The sequence below is a fragment of the Halichoerus grypus genome, chromosome 3 (assembly GCF_964656455.1).
Source record: "Halichoerus grypus chromosome 3, mHalGry1.hap1.1, whole genome shotgun sequence".
Classification (NCBI taxonomy): Eukaryota; Metazoa; Chordata; class Mammalia; order Carnivora; family Phocidae; genus Halichoerus; species Halichoerus grypus.
The window spans coordinates 160659783-160680949 of record NC_135714.1 but is presented as its reverse complement, the minus strand read 5'-3'; the positions used below and the strand labels follow the sequence as shown (position 1 = coordinate 160680949).

At 35.7% G+C, this 21167-nt stretch overlaps 1 protein-coding gene across 4 annotated transcripts in view; it reads left to right on the top strand.

Moving 5' to 3' along the window:
* The window catches only part of PPP3CC (protein phosphatase 3 catalytic subunit gamma), a 108680-nt gene that overhangs the window by 76481 nt on the left and 11032 nt on the right, over positions 1-21167 (top strand). For 2 of the 4 annotated variants that reach the window (XM_036075146.2, XM_036075144.2), the window contains exons 7-13: positions 449-526; positions 609-703; positions 4620-4745; positions 5551-5622; positions 17626-17652; positions 18571-18652; positions 19283-19380. In XM_036075146.2, coding sequence (XP_035931039.1) covers positions 449-526; positions 609-703; positions 4620-4745; positions 5551-5622; positions 17626-17652; positions 18571-18652; positions 19283-19380 — 578 coding nt within the window. The remainder of the gene's footprint in view (positions 1-448; positions 527-608; positions 704-4619; positions 4746-5550; positions 5623-17625; positions 17653-18570; positions 18653-19282; positions 19381-21167) is intronic. The other 2 variants (XM_036075147.2, XM_036075145.2) reach the window with 1 other exon arrangement.

Genomic DNA, 21167 nt, shown 5'->3' with positions numbered 1-21167 from the left:
GAAGCTGTAAGTAGGTTATTTAACTTTTCTAACAATTTGATAATTTGAAAATTGTGTGTTCGGTTTTTAGCACCTAATCTCTCTCTCTCTCTCTCTCTCTCACACACACACACACACACACACACACTACCGGGGTACTTTTTTTTATATCAAGACAAGAAAAGTTTTGGTGTTGTTATGTTAAGGGTTAAGACAAAAATTTAAAAGGTAGGGAGCTCTTTTCCTGTCCTAAGGTTGTCTGTTATCTGCATATTTGATCTGGAATGAGGTATATTAGTGAAGTGGAAAAACAGTGATGATTGCTAAGCCATTAATAAAAGTTCAGTGGTATGTCAAATCTATAATTTTGAAACAAATTCAACTAATAGCATCTTGACTTTTCCCCTTCCTCCCACTAAAAACCAGTTGTTTTAGTTCTGGGTTTATGTTTTCTAATTTTCTTTTTCAGTTACCCTGCAGTTTGTGAATTTTTACAGAACAATAATTTGTTATCAATAATCAGAGCCCACGAAGCCCAGGATGCTGGGTAAGTTATATTAAAACTGTACCAATTATCATTACAGAGTTTTTGCCTTTTATATCAAGACAGACTGTTATCTCTCTTCCAGGTATCGAATGTACAGGAAGAGCCAAACAACAGGCTTTCCATCACTCATTACAATTTTCTCTGCCCCCAATTACCTAGATGTCTATAATAATAAAGGTAAAGGAGTCCAGTGATACTTGAGTTTGAATTTGTGAGTAAATGTGAGCTGTAATTTAATCATATATATGTGTATGTATTTTATATATAAGAAAAGAGGTCTTAATTGAAACAAAGGCCAAGAAACTTAGAATTTAGACTACTGCTTGGTTTTCATTTCCTAAGGATTATTGGGCTCTTTGTAAATATAAATAATGATCATAGTAGGTCTGATATGTACTCCTGAATCAAAATATAAGAAGAATAGGGGTGCCTGGGTGGCTCAGTCAGTTGAGTGTCTGGCTCTTGGTCTTGGCTCAGGTCATGATCTCATGGGTCGTGGGATTGAGCCCTGAGTCAGGCTCTGTGCTCAGTGGGGACTGTTTGAAGATTCTCTCCCTCTGCCCTTCCCCCCAACTCCTTCTCTCTCCCTCTCTCTCTAAAATAAATAAATCTTTTAAAAAATATATAAGAAGAAGAAATTCAGGTTCAAGTTAGAATAGTCATCATAAATTATTACTTTTGGTGAACTTAATTTATTTGTAACAGTACCTCAATAAAATGTCACTGTTTGGAGTTTTAATGTTTGTAAATTATTAAGCTGTTTTTGCTTTTCTTGAGGAACGGTACAGGTAGATGAATACTGTACAAAAAGTCAGAAAAATCATTGTAGTTCAAGCCCTGCCAGAAACTAAATGGTGTGACTTTAGGCAAGTCACATTATTTTTCTACACCTCAATTTCCCATATAAACAGAGAGGATTAAATATAAACATGCCTTCAATCCAGAAATTCTCATTCTAAGACTTTATCCTATTGAAAATTTTATTTTTACATACGCCCAATGTGGGGCTTGAACTCATGATCCTGAGATCAAGAGTTGCATACTCTACTGACTGAGCCAGCCAGGTACCCCAAAATCTTTTTTTTTTTTAATTTTTTATGATTCATAGTTTGTAAGTTTTGTATCAGGGCAAACTTCCTCTGTAATACGCTCTGTAACATGCCTCTGTAACTATTTTGTTGTTTACAAAGTATGACTATAAAATAATAGAACTTTTATACAAACATGCCAGAACGTATATATCCAAGTGAGTATTGTCCCTTCACAGTAGTTACCTTGTGAAGCTATATGCTTATTCCAACAATGCTGCCATTGTTCAAAGCGTTTCGGAACTCCTGTTTTGGCATTGCCTTCAGAGTCTGCGACACATTCTTTTGATTATCCTCAGTGATGGGAAATCTTCGTCCTTTGAGGGTGGATTTGATTTTTGGAACAGCCAAAAGTCATTTGGAGTCAAGACTGGTGAATAAGGTGAGTGATCAAGCTAGATGATACCATTTGGGGTCAGAAACAAGGTATGATTATAGGGTAATGAGACTGGTTTTTCTTGTGTTGCTTATAAAATGGGTCTGGAGGCGATTCCAAAAGAGGAGTTCCAAAAATGTTTTGAGTAATGGCAGCATCTTTGGATTAAATATATGGTAAGGCAGCAAGGTGTATTGAAAAGAGCACTAAGCTAGGAGTCAGAAGAAATTCTAGTCTAGTCCTGCTTCACTTTTAAATTCACAGCTAACATGACACTTAATTTCACATTTAACAAGACACTTAACTTCTCTGAGCCTCGGTGTATCTTTAAAATACCTGTCATATAGGGTTGTTGAAGATAAGTTGGAATACTAAAAATAAACATTAAAAGCATCTGTCAAACTCTAAATTGCTATGATACTATAACATTTTACTGTTATTGTGCCTAGTGTGATTACATCAGAGGACCACACTCATCTCATATATAAGGTCTGGTGTGTTTGTAGTTGGTGGTTTTTAAGTCTCATTACTTTATAGTCATACCTTGTATATGCAGCTGGGGAATCAAGTTTAAAAGAGGTCCACAGTATACTTACTATGTAGCCTGTTTAAAGGGAAACTAAGGAATGGCACATCTCACTTCAATCTGATTTGAATCAGTCATCTCAGTGGCTTACTATACATTTTAAAAAACACTTCTTTGACTTCAGTTCTCTTCCAGCATCTAGTTTTTTTACATCTCGTCATTCTTTTCTGAATCTTAGCTATCCCACCACACTCTGCTTCTCCCTAACTCCATTCTTTCTTATTTCCTTCCTAATATTCCCAATATGTTAGAGACTTCGTTTTCTTCTTATTTCTTCCATTATGAATGGTATGTGCTGCTTGTGTTGGCAACTTCTTCAAGGACACTTCATGGCCCTAGTCCTCATATCTGTGATGAAGACATTCCCTTTTCCCTTGTTCCGGCTCACTAAGAAGAGTGTCTGTTGATTGCACAGTGGATTTGTCAGTGTGCTCAACTGAAACCTGCCACCCAACACAGCAGTCACTTCACTCATTCACTAAATGCCAGCTCATTTTCTGCCCCATTCTAACCTGGTTTTGATCTTGATTATTCCTTTAGTGAATAATCTTTTAAGTCATAGTCCAGTCTACCAGAGTTTTCTGTTGACTTTGACATAATTGGTAACTTTATCTTGAAACATTCTTATTTTCCTTGGTTGTTTCTCAAACTTCTTTTGTTTTTTTTTTTAGGAAAAAGAGTGGTATATGAAATAATGTCTGCTGGTACTAAGTTACTCCCCATCCAAGTACCTCTTTCTTGAAAATGACAACCCTCTCCCCCTTTCCTTTTTCTCTTTCTTCTTCTGTTGCTTTTCTTTCTTTCATATTGGTACCAAAGAGTATTTCTTAGTTCCAATGATTATGTGAAAGATCCTTAAGTCATGATTTTTAAAGATTTCTATTCCTATTTTTTGTGTCCACTGGGAACATACCCAAAAGCAATTTTTTATGCTCTCATTTCTAATCATCCACGGTAAAGAGCCACCTCTCACTTCTTTTTCCTGTGTAGATTGAGGGAATTGTTGAATAATTGTGTATTCATCTAACCTAAATAAAATATATACACATGAAAATAATGGGACATGTATATTATATCCAATGTTAGGTTTTTAAGAGCAGGAGATCCTACTTTCATGTATTTTCTTTATAATCCATGGTATACATTTTAGACACTCAGTAACTTAAATTTTGAGCACATGAGACTATCCTTTAATAAGCAAAGAAACAGGAACCGGGAAATGACCTATGTCTGTCATTTCTGAAGTACTTCATACCCGAATCTGTTTATGATCAAGTAAGACTAAAGGGAATAATGCAAACAACATCGCAGAGCTTGTGCTCATGGTGAAGTCTAAGAAATTGGATTTTCAAACTTTTAAAATATAAAGAAAATTAGTTTAGTACCAAAGCATGTGTACAAATACATGAACTGATCAAGTTAAACATTTATATGGTGCTAGCAATATACTAACTCTGTATAGGAGAGATGGATTTTTAATTCTCTGTATAATATGCAGAGATGATTTAATCTACTTCTGAGCTGCGTAAATTGCTCCAAGTTTACCATCTGTATCCCCTGCTATGAATTGATAATTGCTATGTTCTAAACTCCCAGAGAGTTTATAAAATCTTTGGCACTGGATAACGACTAGCGAAAGAGGCTGTGTTTGCTTAATGAAAAATGTTTGCCTTCAAAGGAGAGCTGTAATTGTAACCATTTGGCCTATAAAGGGAAATTATGACAAAATTTTTCTAATGTGGAACCTGAGATTTCTACAGATGGTTACTGCGCAGTGACCCTTTGAAGTTTCAGAACTCAGTTTCTTTTGTACTTTTAATATATGAGATCTTCAGGTAACTTTGTTCCTTGGGATAATTCTTAAAAGAATGAACTGTATAAAATGCTTTAAGATTTTCCATCTGCTCTTAAATATCAAGTCGTGAACTTACAAGTGGAAAGGAAGTTCATGAGTTCTGTTTAGTAGGTACACAGCTATACAAAGCATACCATTTGCCATGTCATGTTCCTCTGTGCCATATTTTCCTGCTTTTTCCTTTTTAGCTGCTGTGCTAAAATACGAAAACAATGTCATGAATATCAGGCAGTTTAACTGTTCTCCACACCCCTACTGGCTTCCAAACTTTATGGACGTTTTCACATGGTCTTTGCCATTTGTTGGGGAAAAAGGTAAGAGAACTGGACGATCAGTTGTCTTAATTAGTGATGGAGCACACTTTTATATTTCATGAGTCCCCTGATGGTTCAGAAATGTTTTTCTTAAACTTACAGAATTAAAAAGAATAAAAAATAATAAATAATAAAGTTATCCGAAGTATTTTCTAATTTCTTTGTTCTCTACAAAGATTTTTAAATGGCACTTAATTGGTTTTTTATTTTATTTATTTTATTTTTTAAATTTTTTAATTGGTTTTTAAATTATAGTTCTAGTCAGTTGTGTGCTTATTGTTGTAAATATCAATTTAAAGCAGCTACCCTACTATGATCAGGATGTTAAAATAACGTAAGTCACTAAACCATTCCTTCAGTGATTTCTTCAGTGATAAAGAGATTTAAATAGGAAATAGTGTCCTGTAGAATTTTATTTGTGCACCTATACAAATAAGCTATGCAAATATAAAATAAATTTGTTGGGCATAGACCTGATGGCTTAACATCTTTGTAAAACGGGAGGAAATCTTTTCATGTACATATCAGTGAGGAAAAGGCTCTGGACAACAGTCTCATGAAATCAAGTAATTATGCAACAGAATCTTCAAAGACCAGACTTTTATTGAAGCAAGTAATTTCCCCAAATTCTATATAAACCTGAAGGTCTAGATTTAATGCTACTCTTTATAATTACTCTTAATAGCATAATGACAAATCATTTTTGTCTATGTTTATTTAACATGTGTTTACTTATACATCCACATCATTTTAGAGAGAATACCTTATTAATTGTATACATTTTGGGTTATTTTGTCTTATATAGTCACAGAGATGCTGGTTAACATTCTCAACATATGCTCTGATGATGAATTGATTTCCGATGATGAAATTGAAGGTAAACTTGCCTTTTTCTCATTTGAACTAGAAACGAAGTTTTGGGTTTGGTTTTAGTTTGTTTTGAATAATTTTCTTTGTCTTATTAGAAAAGAATTGTGTTCATTACAGAAAAATAAAATTTGAAAAATACTGGAAACCGTAAATAAGAACAAAAAAGTTACCTGTAAACCTACCATCTCATAAATATCAGCTATTCACATCTTGATGTAATATTGTGTTACCTGTCTTATATCTTTGCATTTATTTTCCCCTTTTTTCCTTTTTAACAAAAATGAGGTCATGTATTAGTATCATAAACATTTATAGTTTTTTAATAGACTAATTTTTAACAGTTATCTAGTTGTCTTTATTGGTGATTTTTGTTTTAATCAATCTCCTGCTGTTGGATATTGGATTTTTTCCAACGTTTTTGTTTTAAAACCCTACAGTTTAAAAATTCTTATAGATAAATCTTTACACATTCTGTCAACAACCAGTATTTATTACATGACTAATATATAGCAAGTACTATTTAGGTCCTTGCATGCAGTAAACTTATATTCTAGGGGAGAGAAGACAATAAATAAGTACAAGTCAGATGTTGATACATGATATGAAAGAAAGGGAAGCAATATTAGGAAATTGAGAATAACATGTTCTTGATTATTTTCATAGGATAAATTTCTAGAAATTGAATATCTGTGTCATTTAGTACTTACAATTTTAAATCAGATACAGATAACCTCTAGAAAGGCTGTACCAGATTCCATTTTGTGTGTGTGATGCATAGTTCACAGTGCACTGTCCAATACTGTTTACTATCATTTTTATAGTCTGGTGTTTTTAAAATTTTAATTTGTATTTTTATGATGACTAATGGACATTTTTTTTTTTTTTGACCACATGTATTTTTCTTTTGTGAATTGTCAATTCATACCTTTTGCCCATTTTCCTACTGGGTTATGTGCATGTTTGTTTTTTGCTTTTCTTATTGGCTTGTAAGCGATCTTTATATAGTAACATTTTGTTATATATGTAGCCAAGTATTTTTTTCCTAGTGTATTGTGGGCAGTTTGATTTTATTTATTTATTTTTTAAAGATTTTATTTATTTATTCATGAGAGACAGAGAGAGAGGCAGAGGCAGAGGGAGAAGAAGGCTCCCTGTGGAGCAGGGAGCCCGAGGCAGTTTGATTTTAAAGATAGGTCCTAACTTACCTGAGAATGCAAAAGATTCTGGAAAGATGGTGACACCTGAGTTCAAACCTCTGGTTGTCTCATTTTCCACGCTCTGTGCTGAAGTGATTCATTCAACTGTTAGGATAAACCATCTACATAGTGGAAAAAGCCTAGCTTACTTTGGGCAGATAGAGGGGAGTCTTAAACATAGTTATGTTTTAGATTCCACATTGAAGGTGAAGAGCAGATGGAGCATAGCTTGTGAGCATCTTTATGTATGAGGTAGCAGATCATTATAAGGAACCAGCTCTTTTTGAGGAAATAATTCAGGCAAGAGAAAATTCAAACAAAATAAAGAATTTAAGTTAGGGGAAGATGAAATATGTAAGAAATAGATCTAGTAGGATTTATATTCAAATCTAGGTGGATATGGAAATTATTGTGAACTCTATTGTACGTACTAAGAAAGGATTCTTAATTACCATAAAGATATGCTTACAAAATTATGCCAAAAATTGCATATGGGAATACATATTAAAGTATTGTCATAGTATCAACAGAATCAGAACAATCAGAACAAATGTCCCTGAGTGGAGAGGTGGGTAAATCAATTATGACATACCCATTTGATAGATTCTCTACATAGAATATTATTTTGCAAGCCTCCTTTTCCCCTTCTCTTCTAGTTAGCTCTTGTTCAGCTTATTGTAACATCCTCATGGGAGACATTTCTGACCTCCCTGACTAGATCCAGTACCCCTGTCATGCTGTCTCATATCACCATGTACCTCTCCTTAGCATTTGATAGAATTGTAATTTTGCATTTATTTATATTATTATAAGAGTAATATATTTTACTCCCACTCAACTGTAGACTCCCCAAGTGCTAGGACACAGTTGGTTTTTGCTCACCAAAATAGCCCTAAAGCCAAGTATAGTGTAGTGAGCATGATAAGTAAATGTTGAGTTAGATTGAGTGATATTATGTGCAACTATTAAAAAAAGAATGGATTAGAGCAATCAGTGCTAATATGGAAAATGTACTAGATATTCTGTTAAGTGCAAAAGTAAATGAATAGAATCTTCTCATTTCCATTTTTTACAGGGTGTGTAGATATAAGCTGATACATGCTTTTTAATTTTTTTCTGAAAGGAAATGAAGAATAACTTTTTAGGTTATGATGGTGAATTGAACATACTTCTAATTCCATTCCTTTCTGAAACTACACTAAAAACACAATACAATTTTGGTTTTATTTAAGTGATACAAACTAAGGATTTCCACTTTAGTAATGCCACACTAGATGGTTTAAATCAACCCTGACTTAAGATAACTGTAAAAACTAGACACAATATTCTAAAATTTGCTTTAGAGGCATTCAGAAAGCTAACAAAGTAAAATAATTACCAAGTTGAGATCTGGAAAAAAGACATAAATCCAGAGAGGTAAAACCAAAATTTGGGACTATTTCTTTCCTAGAGATATTCATGAATTTCAAAAGAAGGAACTAAGATTTTGAGAGCCGTCTTGATAGAAGCTAAAAAGTTAGGGTTTGGGGTGCCTGGATGGCTCATTTGGTTGGGATCCAGCTCTTGATTTCAGCTCAGGTCTTGATCTCGGGGTTGTGAGTTCAAGCCACGTGTTGGGTTCCATGCTGGGCGTGGAGCCTACTTAAAAAAAAATTAGGGCTCATGGCTTGCCAAGGATGATGTGAGGGCTGGTGAGTTTCTCCTCATTGGTTGGGGACCCCAGAACGTTGCATCTATGTAAGAGTAAGGGTAAACTGGAAATAGAACAGCCCTGAAAGTCACTACAGCCTACCTTCAAATAATTTCAATCCATGAAATTTAAATAAAGTAGCCCTAGGCACCTGGCAAAAGCAAACCTCTCTATACTAAGATAACATCGTGTAGGACTTTAAATTACTACAAATAATCTTTCAAATATATAATATGTGACTCACAACCAAAAATAACTAGGCATATGAGGAGATATAACAACATGAATGAGAACCAGCAGAAACACCAAAAAATAAAAACAGATGCCAGGTTCTCCAGACATTGGCTTTATCAGACTGAACTTTAAAATAGCTGTGCTAAGGGTGCCTGGGTGGCTCAGTCATTAAGCGTCTGCCTTCGGCTCAGGTCATGATCCCAGGGTCCTGGGATTGAGCCCCACATCGGGCTCCCTGCTCAGCAGGAAGCCTGCTTCTCCCTCTCCTGCGCCCCCTGCTTGTGTTCCTGCTCTGGCTATCTCTGTCTCTATCAAATAAATAAATAAAATCTTTAAAATAAAATAAAATAAAATAAAATAGCTGTGCTAAACACCAAACCAAACCAAAACAATGCTTACTGTGTTCAAGAACATAAAAAACTAGGTTGAAAATTTTGGCAGAAAATTGTGAATTATAAAAGCAGAGTTGATAAAGCATCGAAAGAAGATGCTAGGAATGAAAAGTAAAATAAATTTTTAAATTGTGAAAGATGAATTAACAGATTCAGTAAAGCTAAACAAAGAATAAATGAACTAGACAATAGGTCAGAAAAAACAATCTAGAATGAATCATGAAAAGAAAAAATAAAATACCAAAAAAGGCCTAGGAGACAGAGGATACAGTGAGTAGGCTTATCATCTGTGTGTGTGGAGTCCCAGAGAAGAGATAGAATAGGTAGAATCATTATTTGAGGAGATAATGGATAAAAATTTTCTAAGGTTGACAAGACATTAAGCCACAGATTGAAGAAGCTCTGTAAACCAACGCAGAATGAATACAAAGAAAATAACACCTGAGTACATCATAGTAAAAGTACTTCAGATGACAAAGAAAAAAATCTTAAAACAACCAGAAAAAAAGAGATTAATTTCAAAAGAGACCAATTAAACTGACAGTAGAAGCAAGAAAAATGGAATAACATATTCAAAGCACTGAAAGATAATAACTGGTAACCTAGAGTTCTATACCCAGCAGGAATGCCTTTCAAGAGTAAAGAGAAAATAAGCATTTTTCAGATACCCCTCCCTTAAAAAATATACTTAGAGAATTACCAAAAGACCCACTAAGTGATATTTTATTTTATTTTAAAGATTTTATTTATTTATTTGACCGAGAGAGAAAGCACACAAGTAGGGGGAGTGGCAGGCAGAGGGAGAGGGAGATGCAGGCTCCCCACTGAGCAGGGAGCCTGATGTGGAGCTCGATCCCAGGACCCTGGGATCATGACCTGAGCCGAAGGCAGATGCTTAACTGACTGAGCCACCCAGGCGCCCCCTAAGTGAAATTTAAAAAAATATTATTCAAGCAGAAGGAAAATACCAGATGGAAGCTTGGAGATTCAAGAAGAAATAAAAAGTAAAAATAGTAGAAAATATGTGGGTAAATCAAATGAATGTAAACTGTATTACACAACAATAATAATGTTTTATTAGGTTTAAAAGACAGAATTAAAACATAAGACAATAATAATTGGCAGTGGGATAGAGATAAAGTATGTGAGGGCTGCATTATCTGGGAAGAAGGGGAAAGTAACTGTTAGCATTATACTGGGTGGGGGGCGTGTCTCACTGGCTCAGTTGGAAGAGCATGTGACTCTTTATCTTGGGGTTATAAGTTAAAGCCACAGGTTGGGTGTGGCAATTACTTAAGTAAATAAATAAACTTAAAAAAAATATTATATTTTGGTAAGTAAGAGATACATGTTGTGATCTAGAGTAACCTTCAAGAAAAGAGGGTTTTTTAAAGTATTTAACTTTTAAATTATAGAAAAAAATGGAATGATAAAAAATAACCCACAAGAAGGCAAGAAAGGAAGGAAGGTACATATAACAATAAGACAAATAGAATAAATTATCATGATAAATATTTCAGAAATTTTATTAAATGTTAATGTTTAAGATTTTATTTATTTATTTATTTATTTGAGAGAGCGAGAAAGCACATGAGAGGGGGGAGGGTCAGAGGGAGAAGCAGACTCCCTGCTGAGCAGGGAGCCTGATGTGGGACTCGATTACGGGACTCCAGGATTATGACCTGAGCCGAAGGCAGTCGCTTAACCAACGGAGCCACCCAGGCGCCCCAAATGTTAATGTTTAAAAGACAAATTGTCAAGTAGGATTTGTTTTTAACTTTATGTTTTATAAGAGACAGATCACAGCATAAGGATACAGAAGGTTTGTAAGTAAAAGGAAAAAAAATAAATATATAACGCAAACACCAACCAGAGAAAAGTTGTTTTAGATAAATATTACATGAAGTAGAAACTAAAAAATAAGATGTAACAATTTTATGTGTGTATGCAATTAATAATATGGCTTCATAATATGTAAAATAAAAAATAACAAGTACAATGAGAAGTCAAAATATTCACAATGATGGTGGGAAAATTTAACAAATATCTCTCAGTAATTGATGGAATAAGCAGACAAACAAAATTAGGAAGACTGTAGAAAATTACAATGTAATTAATGAACTTGACCTAATGGACATACAAAGAACACTGCATCCAACAGGTGCTGAATACACCTTTTTAAACACACATAACATTTACAAAAATTGACCACGTACTGAGCTAAAAGTAAGTTGCAGATGTCAAAGTATTTAAAATCGTAATGACTATGTTCTTTGACTATATGCAGGTAATACATAAATTAGTAACAAAAAGATAATCTAGGGGCGCCTGGGTGGCTCAGTCGTTAAGCGTCTGCCTTCGGCTCAGGTCATGATCCCAGGGTCCTGGGATCGAGCTCCACATTGGGCTCCCCGCTCAGCGGGAAGCCTGATTCTCCCTCTCCCTCTCCCCCTGCTTGTGTTCCCTCTCTCACTGTGTCTCTCTCTGTCAAATAAATAAATAAAATCTTTAAAAAAAAAAAAGATAATCTAGAACATCCCCGTATTTTAGGAGACTTGGGGCACCTGAGTGGCTCAGTCGGTTAAGCATCTGACTTGTGATTTTGGCTCAGGTCATGATTTCATGGGTCGTGAGATCGAGCTCCAGTCAGGCTCCACACTCAGCAAGGAGTCTGCTTGAGATTCTCTCCCTCTGCCCCTCCCCCCACTCACGCTCTCTCCCTCTTCTCTCTCTAAAATAAGTAAATTTTAGGGGCGCCTGGGTGGCTCAGTCGTTAAGCGTCTGCCTTCAGCTCAGGTCATGATCCCAGGGTTCTGGGATCGAGCCCCACATCGGGCTCCCTGCACAGCAGGAAGCCTGCTTCTCCCTCTCCCACTCTCCGTGCTTGTGTTCCCTCTCTCGCTGTGTCTCTCTCTGTCAAATAAATAAATAAAATCTTTAAAAAAAAATAAAATAAAATAAAACAAGTAAATTTTAAAAATAAAATTTCATATATATACATACACACAAACACACACACTTGATAGGAATGGCTGGCTGGCTCAGTTGGTAGAACATGCGACTCTTGATCTCAGGGTCATGAGTTCAAGCCCCACATTGGGGCTAGAGCTTACCTTAAAAAAAAAAAAAGTGTATACACACACACACACACACACTTGATAACCCATGGGTCAACTAACAAATCACTTTGAAAATCTGAAAATATTTTGAGCTGAATGAAAATGAAAAGTAGAACATATCAAAGTTTGAGGACAAGTAACAAGCAGGCAGGCCTGGGAATGGAGCCTGAACCTTGTGGCCATGTCAGCAGATGCTCACTGGTTGACAGCTTCTGCTGTCTTCTGAGAGAAATTAAATTATACTTGACCTTAAAGTAACAGGATGGTCGGAATTAAGTAAAAGAGATGCCATCTACAAAGAGTACTTCAAAAATTGTAATCAGGCATTTGACTTCATGTCCTGAGTCAACCTACAAGCAGAGAAGATGAATCATCACCCAGAATGGTTTAGTGTGTACAACAAGGTCCAGATCACCTTGCATAACTGTGGTGGACTGACCAAGAGCAATGTGAAAGTGGTCAAATTTATTGACAAAGCAGCTGCTTCTGTGTGATGTCTTCCAAAACGCATATAAAATCTTATATACAGCTTAGTTGCAATGTATTTTGAAGGCAATTTCCATGAACAAATATAGTCACCTTTATACCACATTTTGTGGTATAAAATCAGTGCTTAAATACAAATTGATTTAAACTTGGAAAAAAAACAACAAAAATTGGGGGATGTATCTAAAGCTGTGCTTAGAGGAAAATTTGTAGCTTTAAATGAATATACTGAAAAGAAGAAAGGCAGAAAATCAGCATCCATCTCAGAAAGTTGACAAAAGGATAGATAGTACTTTAAACCCAAAGAAAATAGAAGAAATGAAATAAAAGATTAAGAATATTAGTTATAAAATAGGAAAAAAATACAGAAGTAGTAATACCAAAATGTGCTCTTTTAAAAGACTAATAAAATTGATAAATCCCTGGTAAGACTTACCAAATAAACAAGATAAGACAAAAGTAACCAATGGTAGTACTGAAAAATGGAGACATCAGACCCTATAGACATTAATAGAATAATGAGAATGAATTTTAAAACTTAGGTGAAATGGACAGATTTCCTGAGAAATGTAACTTATTCAAACTGACACAATATAGAAAATCTTAATAATTACATTCCTACCAAGAAATAGGATCTGTAATTTAAAATCTTTCTATGAAGAAAATGCCAGGTGAAGATAACTTCACCAACAGATTTACCAAATATTTAAGAAAGAAACAACACGGGCACCTGGGTGGCTCAGTCGGTTAAACATCTGCCTTTGGCTCAGGTCATGATCCCAGGGTCCTGGGATCGAGTCCCACATCGGGCTCTCTGCTCTGCAGGGAGCCTGCTTCTCTCTCTCCCTCTGCCTGTCACTCTGCCTACTTGTGCTCTCTCTCTCTCTCTCTGTCAAATAAATAATAATAAACTATTTAAAAATTTAAAAAAAGAAACAACACTAATCTTACACAAATCCTCCTGAGAATGAAAAAGAAAAAATGCTCCCCAGCTCTTTTAGTGAGGCTAGTATAACTATGATACTAAAATGTGAAAGGACAGTAATATAGATACAATAATCCTAAACAAAACATCAACAAATTGAAACTAGCAATATACATAAAAGAATTATGTCTCCCAACCAAGTAGATTTATTCCAGAAATTTTGGAAGATTTGGCATTCAAAATTCAATCAGTATATAGCAATGTAAGATCTTTTTTCTTTTTTTTTTTTAAGATTTTATTTATTTATTTGACAGAGAGAGAGCACAAGTAGGGGAAGCAGCAGGCAGAGGGAGAAGCAGACTTCCCGCGGAGCAGGGAGCCCAACGTGGGGCTCAATCCCAGGACCCTGGGATCATAACATGAGCCAAAGGCAGCCGCTTAATGACTGAGCCACCCAGGCGCCCCTGAGATCTTAATAATAGTGGGAACTGGGTGAGGGGTGAATGCGAACTCTATAGTGACTTCACAACTTTGCTGAACATCTAAAACTATTATAAAATAAAATTTTATTTAAAACAGTATAATTCACTGCATTATAAAGAAGAAAAATCACATCTTAGTAAATGTAGAAGCAACATTAGGTAAAATTCATCCTTCTTTTGCAATAGATCCCTTAAATTCTGCTCAGAAAGAAATTCTTTAACAAACATAGCTATAAAACCCTTTTGGAAACATCATATGGCAAAATGTTGAAAGCTCTCCTTAGTGATTGGGAACAGACAAGGATACCAGTTATCAATACCTCTATACAATATCGTATTAGAAGTTGCACCCAATACAATAAGGCAGGTAAAAAGCAACATATGGTGTAAAGATTGGAAAGAGAGAAACACAACTATCATTATTATAAGTGATATGATTGTGTGCAGAGAAAATTTAAAAGAATCTATAGATTGTTAAAATCAACAAGTGCATGTAGCTGAGCTGCTGGATACAAAGTCAATAAGCAAAAATCATTTGTATTTCTATTACCAGCAACAAAATGAAATCTTAAGAAAGATGCCATTTACAATATCATCCCTAACAATAAATCTAACAAGTGGTGTGTGGTACCTCTAAGCAACAAACTATGAAGCATTATTAGAGAAATTAAAGGAGATCTAAATAAATGGAAAGAAATAAAATGTTCATTGATTTTTTAAAAACTCAATATTGTAAAGATCTCAATCATTCCCAGACTGATCTATGGATTCAGTACAAAGTCAAGTATTAACAGCCCATTCGATTCTAAAATTCATATGGAAATGCTGAGGATAGATTCTAAAATTTGTATGAAAATGCTACGGAAAGGTTACAAAATTAATATGGAAATAGCTTAAGTTTTGAGGAGAAACAGAGTGGGAGGACTTGTTCTTTATATCAAGATTTACTATAAAGCTAGAGTAATTAGAATTAGTAGTGCAAGAACAGATGAGCACTGAAACAGAACAGAGAATCCCAAAACATCGCCAACGTATGTGGACACTTGATTTACATCAGAGGTGGTGCTGCCAGGAGTAGTAGGAAAATGATGGTATTTTTAATAAGTGATTTGGGGATATCTGAGAAAAAATTAAACCTGACCCGTATCATGTTTCAAACCCCAAAATAATTTCCAGATGGATTAATATATTCAAATATGAAAGGTAAAACAGTAAAAGCTTCTAGAATTTATAACATAGAATATTTTCATGACCTTGGGGTAGAGAACAATTTCTTAGCCAGGACACAAAAAGCACTTACCATAGAGGAAACTATTAATAAGTTGGACTATGTTAAAATAAGAACTTATATTTATCAAAAGACCCTATTAAGAGTGTGAAAAGACAAGGAACAGAGTGGGAGAGTGTATTTGCTCACAAAGGGCTCACTTGCAGAATATATAAAGAACTGCAGGTCAGTTAGATGAGACTTGAACAAGCACTTCACAAAAGAGAATATCAAAATGGCCTGTAAAGATATGACAAGATATTCATTCACATTAGTAATTGTGGAAATGCAAATTAAAACCACAGTGGATCGTTCTATATGCCCACCAGATCGGCTAAAATTAAAGATGAATTAACGAGAACACCAAGAACTGGCCTGGATGTGTAGCAACAGGAATGCTCATACACTGAGGTATAAATTAGTACGTCCACTTTAGTAGATAATGCCAAACTGTTGTCCAAAGTTGAACATCTACATAATAACTGAGCATTCTAATTCTAGTAATATACTTCACAGAAATAGCAGCAAAGAAAAATGCATAGGAATAGTCATAGCAGTCAAATTCACAATAGCCAAAAATTGGAATCAGACCAAATGACCACTGACAGTAAAAAGGATAAACTATGGCATATGTGTTCATAGTGGAATTGTATACAATAATGACAGTGAACTACAACAGGCAAAACACAAATCAGTCTTACAAACATTATGTTGAGCAAAAGAAACCAGATACAAAAATACATATTTGATTGTTCCAATTACCTAAAGTTCAAACACAATGGAAAACCATACTGCTTGTGGATCCACACATGCTTACATGATAAAACTATAAAGAACAGCAAGAAAGTGATTTCAATAAAGGTCAAGAGAATGATTGTCTTTGGGAACAGAGAGACATTATACATTTGTATTGTGTACTTTTCTTTATGTTTCTCATACTTAACAATAAAAAAGTTTAAAAGTTACAAACCTACAAAAATGTGGAGATTTTTACAGGAACTTTTAGAAACTGGAAAACGAATTAATGTTCCTCACTTGGCTGATTCAAGAAACCTAAAGTAGTGGTGAATGCTGAGTTCCAGCACAGAATTCTCAAAAAGCAAAGGAATTGGTAGTAGCAGTTTCTAGAATTGGGGACTGTGGGTTGGGGGAAGGAGGGAGATGGTCACTGAGCTAAAATAAGACTAGGTGGAAGCTGTTTGAAAAGCAGTTACTGTCCTAGTTGCCACTGGGCAACTGCCTCTTCTCCAGGTCTGGAGGCTAATCTCCAAAAAAAGTGTAAACTAAAAATTTCTGGGTTAAGAATACAACTGAGGGCATCAATACCTTGCCCGAAACAGGTGAATTGAGTGGCCATGTGCATCCTCAATACTGATAAAGAGAACTCCCTCACAAAGCTCCCCCACCCCATCACTACCTGTAAAGCTCCCAGTCAGTGGTCCACCTGGCAACTTGGAGAGCCTTTTAGGCCCCCATTCTCAATCACAAGCAGACACCAAGGATTACCAGCCACCTCAGGAAAGTCTCGAAGAGAATCAACAACACAAACAGCAGAAAGCAATGTGAATGAACTTGAGATTCTGAAGAAAATATAAAACTGAAAAAGGGAAAGACTATAATATCTCCAAAAAGACACAGGAAGATAGTGACTCCATTAAACAAAAACATATGGCTTTACTGGTGTTGGGTATTAAAGAGGGCACGTTCTGCATGGAGCACTGGGTGTTATGCACAAACAATGAATCATGGAACACTATATCAAAAACTAATGATGTGATGTATGGTGATTAACATAACAATAAAAAAGTAAAAAAAAAAAACATATGGCTTTATTAAGAGATTTGTAGGCTGTTCATTTTGCCCTTTGTTTTTGTTCCCTGTTTTCAGCATCATTTGTTTCCCAAATAATATCTTTTTCTTTGTCCAATTTTATTTGCATGACTTGTGGGGATAGGGTGTTTTGGATGACAATAGATGTGAATTAATGTAAAACTATAAACTTCTAAGAAATGGAAAAACTGCTGACAAGAAATCTGTAATTTAATACTCTATCATGCTACCAAGGATGTCTCTTCTGAGCTGATAAAAGATAGTAGTTAGCCTGCTTCTCTCATTGCATTTCACTTTGATTTTTTTTCTCTCTTCCATGTCAACCTAAATTTCTCTTCCCATAATTCTATCTTCATCTCCTTTTTTCTTGGTGTCTCTTCTCCCTGAAGATCACTACATTTCAAGCTATCGGAAAGGTATCTGACTAAAATGTGCTAAGAGCTTAATACTTGCTGTCTGTCCCACCATAGCCTATTAATTTTATTAGACCTTTTTAGTTGTAGTTGAGTGATTCAGACAGGCTCTCCATCCTCCCTTTCTGTTTTAGTGTAAATGTTTTCTTTGCACCTGCTGTATAATTCTGCAGGATATTGAGAGCTGGAGGGGTGAGGAAGGAGAGGCCACGTTTCTCTTTCTGACTTTTGAGTGCGGTCACCTGGTGCATGCCTGGACCTTGGCTTCTCATGTGTGAGCTGTTCCCTGAATCTTAGATGAGAAAAGGCCATACAATGTTGTGGTAACATTTTTGGTGTTTTATAAAGACCTTCCCCACCATCATAATTTATATTGCACAGTTGTCGATGGTAGGAAATAACTCACCGGTTTGTGAGTAAGTGAGGATTATAGAATGAAAGCAGCCCTCACTAAGTTGAGGAGAGCTAGCTCTATGTTGTGTTTGCCCACAGAAGACAACTGGGTGAATCGTCACTTGCCATTTGGCAGGCCAAACCCCGCATTCTGAGGTGGCCCACAGCATTCTCAGAAGAGATCTTTGCTGTAGCGACTGTCTTTGTTGACACATATATGTTTCATTCTTCACTGTGCTCTGTATTTCAGAACCACAAATAAGTTCCCACCTCTTGTAGGTCTGTCCAGTCTGTCTTTGTTGTGACCCCCTCCATTTTTTTCATCTTGCTTTTCCCCTCTTCGGGGTTGTTTTTTCTCTTGCTCCTTAGAACTTCCTGGGATTTTTCTTTGTCTAAACAAGCTTAGACCTTGATTTCTTTTTTTAAAATAACAATTTCTTTAACTTAGAAAGACACTTCATCCTGCATTTTTAACAACTAACCAGTTAACACATTCTTTTAACTCACTGATTCTTTGTATTCCTGAAGGAGGCACTACAGTTCGAAAGGAGATCATCAAGAATAAAATCAGAGCCATTGGGAAGATGGCACGGGTCTTTTCAATTCTGCGGTAAGGATAAATCTGTCATTGCAGTGTGGGATCAAAGAATTTTGACAGAAAATTGGAAGTTGATTTCAGAACAGTTTTTTTTTTTTAGAATTGGAGTTTGTATGATTGGATAGGTCTTCAGAGTCAGAGCTGAGTGCACATTGAATCTGACCTATATGTTAAAGTGACTAGAAATGTTTTGGCAAACATTCATTTGGTACAAGCTTAGATGTAGTGAATGGAGTGATTTAGTGTGAATTCTGGAGCCAGATTTCCTGTGTTCACATCCTGGCTCGACTTCTTCTTAGCTGTATGATTTTGAGCCTCAGTTTCCTTGTCTGTAAAAGCATGATAATAACAAGACCTGCCTTACACAGTTATTAGGAGGATTAAATGGGGTGATATAATGGAAGCATTAGAACAGTACCTGGCTATTAAGTAACTCTAATTGAAAAACAAGAATCTGCTAGTGGTTTAAAATTGGAATACTTTCAGAAAACATCTCTTCCATTGGGTCAGGGAAGGGGTAGGAAGAAGGAGAACCTTTCCTCCATCTCTGTGCATCTTTTCTTAACTTCCCATCTAGTGCCTTTGAACTGCGGAGCAGTAGACACCCTGGCATTAATGCAGGGCTTTCACCTTCCTTTGCAGGGAAGAGAGTGAGAGCGTGCTGACTCTCAAGGGCCTGACTCCAACAGGGACACTCCCTCTAGGTGTCCTCTCAGGAGGAAAGCAGACTATTGAGACAGGTGAGTATGAGAAATACTCCTTTCATGGAAGGTGTGCTCCCATTACCCAGCAGTCAACATAAAATTTAAAATTAGGGCCTTTTTCAATAAATGATACTAGAGCAATTGGATATCCATGTGGGGGAAAGTGAATCTTAACTCTTCTCTCTATATACAAAAATGAATTCAAAATTAATTATAACTTAAATGTAAAAGAAAAAATAAAACTTACCCAAAAAAGTATGGAGAGTATTAGAGTAGATAGAGTCCTTAGATAGGACATAAAAAGTACTAATCTTAAAAGAAAAAAAATCAATTAATTAAATTTCATTAAAACTAAGAATTTCTAAAAATACATGTTTAGGAAAGGGAAAAGCCAAGCCATTAACTGAGAGAAGATTTTTTGCAATACATATGTCAGACAAAGGGCTTAAATTCAGAAACTATAAAGAATGATAAACTCAATAAGAAAAACACAACCAATTTTTTTAATGGTCAATATATTTTAATAGGCACTTCACAAAAGAGGGTATCAAAATGGCCAGTGAGCATATGAAAAGATGCTTAATATAGTTACTCATCTGGGAAACAGACATTAAAACCACAGTGAAATACCACTACATATTCACCAGAATGGCTAAAATTAAAAAGTCTAACAATACCAAGTGTTGGTGAATTTATGGAGAATAGAACTAGATACATTGCTGGTGGGCATGTAAATTGGTTCAACCACTTTGGAAAACTCTTGGGCAGTTAAACAAAACATATATCCTACCCCATAACCCAGAAATCCCAGCCCTGGTATATCAAAAAGAAATAAATGCATATGTCCACCAAAGGATTTGCATAACAATGTTTACCGTAGCTTTATTCATAATAGCCCCAAACAGGAAAAAAGCCAAATGTTCTTCAATGGTAGAGTAGATAAATGTATTCTGTTTCTACAATGGAATATACACAGCAGAGAAAAAATAACACTATGAACACATGCAAAAACATGGTTGAATCTCACAAATATTATGGTAAACTAAAAAACTAGGCACAAAAGGGCACAGACTATCTGATTTATAGGATGTTCAAGAATAGGCAAACTAGCCAAACAGTAATAGAAGTCAGAATGGCACTTCCTCTGGTGGGAGAATATTGACACAGAAGGAGCAGAGGGGACTTCTGGAGTAGTGGCGATGTTCTATATCACTATCTGGGTAGTAGTTACACAAGTGTATTCATACATAAAAATGTATAGAGCTGTGCACTTTAGATTTGTGCACATGATATGTCTCACTTATGTATGTTTTTTTTTTTTTTTTAAGATTTATTTATTTTAGAAAGAGAGTGCTCGAGTGGGGGGCGAGGGAGAGAGAGAATCTCAAGCAGACTCCCTGCTGAGTGCGGAGCCCACAAGGGGCTCAATCTCACAACCCTGAGATCACGACCCAAGCTGAAATCAAGAGTTGGACACTTACCTGACTGAGCCACCCAGGCATCCCACTTATGCCTGTTTTATATTGGGGTGTGAGAATTTCTCAGAGAGGGTGTTTGCCTCTGCCTGCGAGCCATATCCTACTCCAGTGCCACAGGCACCTGTCCAGTCAGAGTGTCCGTTCTAAAACACGCGTGGATGCCAGCTTGTAAGGAGAGGGCTTTATGGAACGCTGGAATGAAAAGATGGATGTTTGTCAGAATAGACGTAGATCTGGTCAAGCAAGATGACTAATTCTAGGCACAAAAACTGCAGCTGAAGCATTAACAACTTAAACTAGAGTTTCACTGTTTTTTTGCCCCCTTGTTTATTAAATTGTTTCTAT